Genomic DNA, 11,095 nt, shown 5'->3' with positions numbered 1-11,095 from the left:
CCCCACAACTGCCCCAGCCTGATGGCCTCGACTCTCGGAGCGCCCCCCGCGCCCCTCGCTGCCCAGAGCTCCCCCCAGGCCCCTGTGTGACCCCCTGGGAACCTAGCTGTGCTGAACGCCACCTAGGTCCTTCGGTGCTCTAGCGCCCCCAGGTCTCCGTGCGCCCCGGTGACCCGTGCACCCCCAGGTCCCAGTGCGCCCCCGCTGCTGTGCGCCCCGGAGCGTCTGGACGGCCGGGATCGCGCCGGCCCCGCCCCGTGACGCATTTCCAACGGTCTGGAACTTCAGCCCGGCTGGGCGCGCGCCCGACGCCCAGGGGCGCGCGCATCGTGCACGCGCACAACCACGTGACCCCGCGCCGGCCAACCGGCGCGCCGGGATTTGGGGGGCAAAGCGCGGCCCCGCGAGCAGTTGCGGCGGGAGAGCGGCGGGCCGAGAGCGAGACTCGCCCGCTCCGGCGCTACCTGCTTCCCCGCCGCCGCCTCCCGCCGCCGCGCGCAGCCATGTCCGAGGAGAAGCCCAAGGTAAGGACCAAAGGGCGCGGGCCGGTCCCCAGGCTCGGCTCCCCGCCCGCGCCGCCACCGCTCGCGTACCAGGCGCCTTCCGCCGCCCCGCGCGGCCTCCGGGACCCGGGAGAGCGGCGCCGGCGGGGCCTCCCGCGCCCCCTACCCTTCGCTCCCCTCCCCCTGCGCCGCGCCGCTCGGCTCCCCTCCCCCCGCCCGGCGGCGCCCTGCCCCGCCCAGGCTCCGCCCCCGCCTGCCCCGGCCCCACCCCGCCCTCCGCCCAGGCTCCGCCCTCCGCCCAGGCTCCGCCCCCGCCTGCCCGGCCCCACCCCGCCCTCCGCCCAGGCTCCGCCCCCGCCTCCCCGGCCCCACCCCGCCCTCCGCCCAGGCTCCGCCCCCGCCTGCCCGGCCCCACCCCGCCCTCCGCCCAGGCTCCGCCCCCGCCTCCCCGGCCCCACCCCGCCCTCCGCCCAGGCTCCGCCCTCTGCCCAGGCTCCGCCCCCGCCTCCCCGGCCCCACCCCGCCCTCCGCCCAGGCTCCACCCCCGTAAGGCTCCGCCCCCGTTTGCTCGGGCCCCGCCCCCGGCTAGGCCCCGCCCCACCCCCGGGAGCCGCGCCCGAGACGGAATGGGGACGCGCGCGGTCTGGGGTGGGTCCGACGCGGCGCTCCGAGGGCTGGGCGGCCGGGGTGGGGGGGCGCCGGTAGCCCAGAGCCCCCTCGCAGGGAACCTCTCCTTCGTCGAGATGCCCCGCCACCACGGCCCTCTCCCCGCCGGCACCCGCCGACTCCGGGAACCCTGCGGCATCTGGACCCTCCCGCCCCGGGAGCCCTGGCCCGGGTCCCCCCACCCTCACCCGCGCTCGGACCCCGGAGTGCGGGGATCTCGGACGCTGCCACCTCCTTCGCGGAGAAACGGCCCCCCGTTCCCCGCCGCTACCCCACTCCCGGGCGTCCCCTAGCCTTGACGTAACCCCACAACGCCCCCTTCGACTGGAACCCCGCGTCCCTACTTTCTCTCCGGGCCGCCCTCCCTCAGGACCTCCTCCCTCGCCGAGACCCTCCCCTACTGCAGCCCCTCACGTTGGGACCGCGGACGCGAGTCGGGCCCTGGCCGTGTCTGCCGAGGCGTGTCGACGCGGCCCCCTCCCCAGTCCTCACTGCGGAGCGCGGAGAGGGCGCAGGCTGGGGACAGGCGGCGAGGCCTCCTGACTGTCCGCGCACACTGCCGGCCTGGAAAGTCCCGCCGCGGCGCCCTCGGGTGCGCACCCACCGTTCCGCCCCTCCCCATCGCGGTCGTCAGGTGTGCGCCCACCCCTCCCCATCACTGTCCTCAGATGTGCGGCCCCCCCAAATCGCTGTCGTCAGGTGTGCACCCACCAGTCCCCATTGCTTTCTCAGGTGTGCACCCACCCCACCTCGTCTCCTGGGGATTTTCGCCCACCCCTCCCCGTGGTGCCTTCTGCTGTGCTCCACGCGTCCCCATTTGGCTCTCCCGTGTGCTCTTTTCACTCCGAAGCATTGGCTCTCACTCCTTGGGGAGGTCCACGGTTGTAACTGTTCTTATTAAAAACCAGTTCCTGAAGCTTTTCATCTGCACTGTAGGGTCTATTTTTTTGACGGGGTGGAAGATCTGCTGTTGAGTTGAATGCTTTGCACAAAGGCTTCCTCTGATACCAGCCTGGTGCTGGAGATTGCCCCCCCTCTGCAGCTGAGACTGGGACCCGGCGCTGACCCAGTGCGCAGGGGAGGCCGAGCTGTGGTTGGGATGGACCCGAGTGGAGCCCATGGTCTCGGAGCCCATGGTCAGGAGGGAGACTGGAAGCCTGCACTCCCCTGTGGTGCTTTGAGAAAAGGTCACACTCCAGGAAAGCCTCCAGATGCAGTTGGAGCCGCCGTGGCTCTTTACATTTTGGTGCTAACTCAGCTTTTTATACCACTTCTAGGCCAAATATAAATGCCTTTCTTTGTTTTTCTAGGTGGCTTCCTCTTATTGAATTTTAGATACAGTGAAATATATATAATGCTCATTTTTTCAGTGTGTTTAAACTTAATTCTCCCACATCTTCAACATCTTTGGTCCAATTCAGTTGAATGAACTTTTTTAGCTACTTTCAAAACGACCAAAGGTTGTGCCTCACATGCCTCGTTCTTGCCTACCACGCCCTCGCTGCCTGCTGAGTCACTCGCTCCTGGCTCCAGGAGCTGCTCTCTACCCTGGGCCCTGAGAGGAGCAGGTAGGGGGTGCACCCCCAGGCTATCATGGGGCTGGAAAGAAAACCTTGTGGTTTGGTTGGGAAGACAGTTTCTGCCTCCTCTGGATAGCCAAGGAAGGGGACTGACTGTAGTGAATTGCGGTCATTGTTTTCAGGGTTTCTTTCTTTCCTTTTACTCCTTGTTTATTAGGAATTCACCAGGGGTCAGGGACAGGCCATTGGTTCTTGGTTTCCCTCCGTTAGAGGGGAGAGGCGCCTGGGGCCTTCCCTGCCTGCACTAGTGTGCCGAGGAGGCTGGAGCCCATGGCCCCGTGAGCCCCTCCTGCCGCTGCCTCTGCCCAGTCTGCAGCCCCTGCCCTGGGCTTCTGCTTGTTATGTGTCCTGGTCCCTGCATCTGTGTGTTTTGAACACACCCATATCTTTTCATTAAAAAGCAAATGCATCCTCTCTCTACCTGCCAAAGAATGACGTTGGATCCTCCTTGACACCACATACCAAAATCAACTCGAAATGGATCAAGGACCTAAACGTAAGATGTAAAACAGTAATAGTCTTAGAAGAAAACATGGACAGAAGCTTCACGGCATGGGATTTGGTAAAGATTTCTTAAATATGACACCAGAGGTGACAAAAAAATAGACAAATTGGACTTCATGAAAATTTAAAAATTTTGTGCATCAAAAGACACTATGAACAGAATCAAAAGCAGCCACAGAAGGGAGAAGATATTTGCAAGTCACATGCCTGATAAGGGGTTAATATCCAGAATATAGAGAACTCCTACAACTCAACAACAACAGAAAAACAAGCAAACCAATTCAAAACTAGGCAGAGGACTTTAGACCTTTTTCCAAAGAAAACGTGTAAGGGCCAAAAGGAACATGAAAAGATGCTCAACATCAGTAATCATTAGGGAAGCGCAATTCACAACTGCAGTGAGGCACCACCTCACGTCTGTGGGAATGGCTACTATCCAAAAAACAGAAAAGCACTGGTGAGGATGGGGAACTCTTGTTGTTGTCCCACTGTTCGTGGGAATGTAACATGGTACAGCTGCTGTGGAAAACAGTACGGAGTTTCCTCAAAAAATTAAACCTAGAACCACCATGTGACCCAGCGGTTCCATTCTGGGTATTTATCCAAAGGAACCGGAAGCAGAGTCTCAAGGCGACATCTGTGCAGCCGTGTTCATCACAGCGCTACTCGCAACAGCTAAAGCACGGAACCAACGCAGGTGTCCACTGACGGACGAATGGGTAAACGAACCGTGGTCCATCCGTACGATGGAATGTGTACGATTCAGCTTTAAAAAGGAGTGAAATTCTGACACGCACTATGACGTGGAGGAACCTGGAGAACACGGTACTGAGTGAAATAAGCCAGTCACAAGAGGACAAATACTGTATGATTCCACTTACATGAGGTTCCTAGAATCATCATATTCACACAGACAGAAAGTAGGTGGTGGGTGCCAGGGGCCGGGGGCGGGGATGGGGAGTTTGTGTTTGATGGGGACAGGGTTTCAGTTTTACTAGGTGGGAAGAGTTCTGGAGATGGATGATGATCATGGTTGTACCACATTGTGAATATATTTAATACCACTGAAAATGGTTAAAATGATAAATTTTATGTTACTTGTATTTTAACACAATAAAAACATTGAAAAACAATCATCTCTAAATGCATTGTGACACTGTGGTTTGGCTCCTGGAACAGAAAAAAGGACATTAGTGGAAAAACTGGTGAAATACCAAAATAGCGTGGGGTTCCGTTGCTAGTGATGTGCCAGTGTTGGCCTCTTAGGTGTGACAGGTGTGTCACAGGTGTGTGCTATGTTAACATAAGGGGTAACCGGGCCAGGGTGTACAGGAGCACTCTCCATCTCTGTTTTGCAACTTTTCTGTGAACGTAAAATTAGTTCAAAATGAAATCTTTATTTGGAAAAAAAAAAAGCAAATGCATCCTTTGTCTCTGGGGTGGGGACCCCAGCTCCATCCTGTCCTCAGGTCACCAAGTGCCCCTTTTTGCATTGCCTGGTTCTCCCCACATTAGAGTCCGCGGTCTGGAAAGGGAAGGCCCAGCTGGTGCCTGGCTGCAGTGGGGGGTAAGGGTCGCCCCAGGATGTCCACCTTCAGCCCCATTGCTTGAGTCTTGCCTCCTGGGGCCACTTCTCGGCCACTTGGAGCTCTGGACAGAGCACGCCCACTCGGGATCTTTGGGAGCCACAGCATGGATGTGGCCTCAGGGACACCCTGGTCCCCTCTGTGAATGAGGCTTCACAGGGGCACAGGGAGGGGACCCAGGGCCCAGCCCCCCGCAGGGGAGAAAAGGGTCAGGAACACAGAGGGAGTGCGGAATCCTCCCGGAGCTCAGCACTCAGCACCAAGGGTAGGCGGCTCCTTCAGCCACAGGACAGATGACCACACGACAGGTGACCCCATGACAGATGACGCCCAGGAAGAGATGGGAGTGTCAGTGGGAGGACATGCGAAAGACACGTGATTTCCGTCACAACCTACTTTCAGATGGACTCGGATCAGCTTCATGGTTTTGTTCAGAAATAAATGGCTCCTAGTCCCACGCAGTGCAGGTAAGGGAGGCCCTGGCCCTTTGGGGCAGGACCACCGGGCGTTGTGCTCGGGTCACAGGCCTCACTCAGCCTGGGCCTCCCTGCTGGACACAGATTTCCTGCGTCACTGCCCGTTGTATGTCCTGGGGACAAGGAGCCCCAGTTATGTAATTGTTTTGGAGCTTTGAGTATATCGTGAGTCACATGAAGGTAAAATACCCTGAATGACTCCCCTTGAGGTTGCCTGACTGAAACTAGAAGCTGCTTGAGGGCCGCGGCCCCCGCAAGGTTGTCATGAGTGCCAGGAGGGGAAAGCTCAGCGAGCTGGGCCTCCTGGCACCACTGCACCTGCTGTAGTTTCCTCTGTCCTAAAGGTTTTGTTTTACTTTACTAGTCCTATGTAATCATAGATAAGCTACGAGTATGTGTTTTTCCTGGTTTTGTGAGAGTAACCTTATAAAAGATGGATTTCTCTCAGTTTTGTTCTAGATTTGTGAAGCAGATTTTTTCTTTGAATTAACAATCTGTGAAAACTCTGTAGATTTGCATTGCATTTCCTTACATGTGGATGCTTAACAAGTAGAAGTTAAAAATAAATTCTGTGTAAAAATAAAACAACTGCATGAGTGACTGGGAGTGCTGGAGAATTTTAAGAATTAGGTTGGTTTTAATGACTTAAAAAAAACCCCAGCAATTACCTAAAGACTTGCCCTTTAAAATGGTGGTTATTTTGAGACATGGCGTTGAGGCCCCGTTTCACATCTCTTTTGCAGGAGGGAGTGAAGACAGAGAATGACCACATCAACCTGAAGGTGGCCGGGCAGGACGGCTCTGTGGTCCAGTTCAAAATCAAGAGACACACCCCACTGAGCAAGCTGATGAAGGCGTACTGCGAGAGGCAGGTGCGCCGGGCCCTGGGAGCGGCCCCCAAGGCTGAGCAGGGACTCCTTTAACTTAGATTAGCAGTGACTTAATGTCACCAAGTGTCCAGGCTGTTCAGAGTCCATTGTCCTGGAAGCATCTGTGTGCACGTGTGTCAGTGCACGTGCATGTCTGTGTGCATGTGTGCATCGGGGGTGTGTGCACTCCTGCGTGTGTCTGTGCACGTCTGCGTCAGTGTGCGTGTGTGCATCGGGGGTGTGTGCACTCCTGCGTGTGTCTGTGCACGTCTGCGTCAGTGTGCGTGTGTGCATCGGGGTGTGTGCACTCCTGCGTGTGTCTGTGCACGTCTGCGTCAGTGTGCGTGTGTGCATCGGGGGTGTGTGCACTCCTGCGTGTGTCTGTGCACGTGTGCGTCAGTGTGCGTGTGTGCATCGGGGGGGTGTGCACTCCTGCGTGTGTCTGTGCACGTCTGCGTCAGTGTGCGTGTGTGCATCGGGGGGGTGTGCACTCCTGCGTGTGTCTGTGCACGTCTGCGTCAGTGTGCGTGTGTGCATCGGGGGGGTGTGCACTCCTGCGTGTGTCTGTGCACGTCTGCGTCAGTGTGCGTGTGTGCATCGGGGGGGTGTGCACTCCTGCGTGTGTCTGTGCACGTCTGCGTCAGTGTGCGTGTGTGCATCGGGGGGGTGTGCACTCCTGCGTGTGTCTGTGCACGTCTGCGTCAGTGTGCGTGTGTGCATCGGGGGGGTGTGCACTCCTGCGTGTGTCTGTGCACGTCTGCGTCAGTGTGCGTGTGTGCATCGGGGGGGTGTGCACTCCTGCGTGTGTCTGTGCACGTCTGCGTCAGTGTGCGTGTGTGCATCGGGGGGGTGTGCACTCCTGCGTGTGTCTGTGCACGTCTGCGTCAGTGTGCGTGTGTGCATCGGGGGTGTGTGCACTCCTGCGTGTGTCTGTGCACGTCTGCGTCAGTGTGCGTGTGTGCATCGGGGGTGTGTGCACTCCTGCGTGTGTCTGTGCACGTCTGCGTCAGTGTGCGTGTGTGCATCGGGGGGGTGTGCACTCCTGCGTGTGTCTGTGCACGTCTGCGTCAGTGTGCGTGTGTGCATCGGGGGGGTGTGCACTCCTGCGTGTGTCTGTGCACGTCTGCGTCAGTGTGCGTGTGTGCATCGGGGGGGTGTGCACTCCTGCGTGTGTCTGTGCACGTCTGCGTCAGTGTGCGTGTGCTTGCGTGTGTGTCCCTTGTCCACTGGCCGGTCCCCTGTCTCGTTCTCTTTGCTGTTTCTGCCCTTTTTCTTTATGTTTTTTGAGTAGGGCTTCGGGGGAGCAGAGATGCGTGTTTTAATTCTGTCTGCCCTGTTCAGTGAAATCAGAACTGCTCTTGAAAAGGAAATGTTTCTGCACCTTGACCATGTCCCCATTCCCGGGATGCAGAAAGGCTGCATGGGCTCCTTTTCGGATGCAAAGTGCCCTCCTGCTGCCTTTCTCAGGGCCAGAATCTTTGGGACTGCTTCCTAGTTTCATGCAGTCTGCTTATCACATGCCTCATTGTCACCTGACCTGTTTCTCTCTGAGAATTTTTTAAAGGGTAGGAAATGGTGGTGCCGACAGGGTAGAAATTCTGCTTGGCGTCTGGAGGGAAGTGAGAGGGGTGGCTGAGGGCAAGGGACCAGGGGCTGGAAGATGTTGGAACAGTGGTGTCTGAAAGTATTGGTGTTGGAGCAGCACATGAAATAGATTGTAGGCCCACTGGTGAGTTTTTATAATTAACCTCATAAATCTGTATATTCAGAATTCTGATATAAATATTTGGGTTTTTTTGGATTAATGTGTTATCTGGAAATATTTAATGATAATTGCTTTTTCTTTTCAGGGCTTGTCAATGAGACAGATTAGATTCAGGTTTGATGGGCAACCAATTAATGAAACAGATACCCCAGCACAGGTATGAGCGCCGGCTTTGTGCACACTCGAGGCTGCCTCTGATTTGCAGTGACCATTTGGAATACTCTTATTTGAGAGTTACTGATTGGTGCTCATATAGCATACCTTATATTTTCCTAATGGGTTTAATTATTAGATTATTTAATTTTGAAGTTCAGTTTTTCAAATGTGAAAAATGCACTTTGTCAGAAATCATCCTCCGTGTCAGGAGGGTGGAGCAGGAGGGCCGGGTGCTCAGCAGAGGCGGTCCAGGCTCACAGAGAAGGGTGTGGGACAGACTCAGTTCCCATCCACCTGTAGTCTGGACACTGAATTTGCAACGTTCGTCAATTTGTAGCTAAATTACTGGCTTGATTCTCATGCTCTTTAAGCACTTATGCATGGGGGTGTGGGTGGAAAGGAGAATGCACACACATGGTTGTCAGTCAGCAGTTTTTCTTAAGCATGTGCCCACCACACACGCAAATCCGCAGGCATCGGTCCCTTGTGTGGTGGTGCATCCCACTGTGGTGAGAGCATCTGGACTTGGAAATAGACGGCTGAGCTTCCAGCGGCAGCTCTAGTCATCTGTCAGCGGGGTGACTTTGATCGAGAGCCCCTGGATCTCTTGGAGTCTCAGTCTTGTCTGACTGTAAAGCAGAGATGATATGTTTTTTCTCCTTTACAAAGTTGTGAGAATTGATTGTTTTGTGTGAAAGGGCTGCAGATCAAGAGATTTTACACCTGCCCACTTTAGGAACTCCTCCACTGCTGAGACAGTGTCGGCCCTGGGAGGATTCCTGGGTAGGGCTTGCCCTGGGCGGTGCGGGGAGCTCGCTGGCTTTAGGAGCCCGGCTATCCCTCCAGCCTGTCACTCTGGCTACCGCCCAGGCAGTGTCTGCAGCAGGAGAGGGTCCTTGCCAGCCCAGACGGTACTTCTCTGCATTTCTGAGAACCATTACTGCCTCTGGCCTTGGTTAGTCTCTGTATGAAATTGGCAAAAGCTTCCTTTTGTTCAGAGAATGACAAAGATCAGGGAGATATTCGCGTGCCTGCTGTGTGAGAAAGAGAGAAGCAGGCTGGAGGTGTTCGCACTGTCTCCGCCCTGGTTGTGAGGGAGCGGGCAGGGGAGCCAGCAGTGGATCCCTTATGCTGGTGGATCCTTTGTGATTTCGTTTGCTCTGGATTTCACAAGCGTGGTCCACTGCACTTGTTAGAAAGTGCATGGCCCCTGCTAGTCCCTAGGATTCAGTGCTGCTCATGGGATATTTCTAATGGAATCTGACTTCGTGTAATTTTCAGTAAAAATTTTAGACACTTGTTTATTTTTTTAATGAGACTCAGTTTTTCTCTCTGTTAAAGTCCTTAACTTAGGATGTTCTTGTGTGAGTTTGTTAGGGAAAGCGTGGTGAATGAGTAGGGCTTATTGAAATCCAAACCTAAGCCGCTTTGCCTGCGCGTCACCCGTGAGGGCGGCACAGAGTGCGTCAGGCGGCGCTCTGGCCCAGGGAACAGCTCAGTGAGCACGGGAGTCGGTTGTGCATCATGGTGAGAAAACTAACAGCTTCCCCCTCTCTCGCTGTGCCCGTCACAACGACCCTGCCAGCTGGAGATGGAGGACGAAGACACCATTGACGTGTTCCAGCAGCAGACAGGGGGCTCGAGGGAGACCAGCTGCCTCTCGGGGTGCAGCCTCTAGAGGGACCATCCCCACGTGTCGCCGTCCTTGCATTTGCTATTGAATAGTGAACACGTGACCATGCCAATCACAAAGGAGTCTGCAGAAGCCCAGGACCTCCACCAGGATTACTTCCCGCTCTGACGTACTGCGAGCGCAACTCCGCTCTGCAGGGATGAAGCCACCGCCAAAGGCGGGCCAATCTCAGTTGTCATCTTTGTTTAGGCAAAATGAGTTGCAAGGTCTTGGGGTTTATTTTTGCTTTCATTTTTGTTTTTTCCCCCTCTCCTATAAGATGTCCCCCACACTCGTGGCCTGAATGCCTACTTTGAGTCCAGAGGGGGATCTTGTCCAGGTATTGATCCCCTCCCCACCCCCACTGCTTATTCCAATCATGTAGAGAACTCCACCACCACAATGGAGGTGCTTCCGTTGGACAAGTTTTGGGGGCATGGTGGAGATGGGAGACAAACTTTCGCTTACTATTTCTTGTAGGTACAGGTTTTTTTAAATGCTAAATATTGCAAATTTAAGTTTTGTCAGAATATGGTAAAGTTGAAGGGAAGATACTGGAGTGCTTCTTAAAAGGGCAAAAGTCCTTCAGTAACATGGGCCTGGGCGCCCTGCTCCTTAAGCATCCCTTGGGTGGGTCAGGGGCCCAGGACCCATCACCTACTGCCCAGTGCCTAGGAGATGCTGCATGGGCAAAGTGTGGCACAGTGCAAATTGGCTTTTCCCCTTTTCTTCACATAGAACAAAGTAATCCCCACATTGCTCACTTGGTAATAGTGCCATGGCCTCAGATTTCTTCTAGTATTTGCTTCTGATGAATAATTATGGTCTATATATAAACACATAAGATTACGTATTGCTGAATTTGCAGTTACGTTTTTGTGTAAAAGAGCTACTTCAAAGTGTGGTTGCAAATGAAGCCCGTGGACAGATGACTTCATGCTCTTCTCATGGACTCGTGCGGCGCCGCCTTCCAAGTAGGTATGGAGTTTATGCGTTAGTATGTGATTTCAGTTCTGTGAAACATTTTGGGATCTGTACCAATTAAACTTTGATAGTTCTGCTGTTCTTCTGTATGGATCCACTGCTGCCTGATGGCCTTCTCTGCCTTGTGTAGTCACCTGGACAGTGTGACCACGACCGTCACCTCTTGCTTGCCTGAAATTTTGCTGAAGATGTTCTCATTTCGTTTGTGTTTTGCTGTTGGGGTGTGGGCGGGTCGTCTGCTGGCTCTGTTGTGTTTATTCACCAATTTATACATTATTTGTTGTCCTTTACTACTGTAAACAGTAAATATAGTTTGGTATTCTGTCTCTTGGCT

General features: G+C 54.9%; 1 protein-coding gene across 1 annotated transcript; it reads left to right on the top strand.

Annotated features, from left to right (window-relative positions):
* Positions 1-258: 258 nt before the first annotated feature.
* Positions 259-11,087, top strand: SUMO3 (small ubiquitin like modifier 3). Its single transcript, XM_044751139.2, has 4 exons — positions 259-524; positions 6,059-6,187; positions 8,035-8,106; positions 9,691-11,087. The coding sequence occupies exons 1-4, from the start codon at positions 504-506 to the stop codon at positions 9,781-9,783; spliced, it is 315 nt and encodes a 104-aa protein (XP_044607074.1). The 5' UTR covers positions 259-503; the 3' UTR covers positions 9,784-11,087.
* Positions 11,088-11,095: the final 8 nt, after the last annotated feature.

The sequence above is a fragment of the Equus asinus genome, chromosome 18 (genome assembly GCF_041296235.1).
Source record: "Equus asinus isolate D_3611 breed Donkey chromosome 18, EquAss-T2T_v2, whole genome shotgun sequence".
NCBI lineage: Eukaryota > Metazoa > Chordata > Mammalia > Perissodactyla > Equidae > Equus > Equus asinus.
Note: the sequence above shows the minus strand (reverse complement) of the source record. Positions and strands in the feature narration are given on the sequence as shown.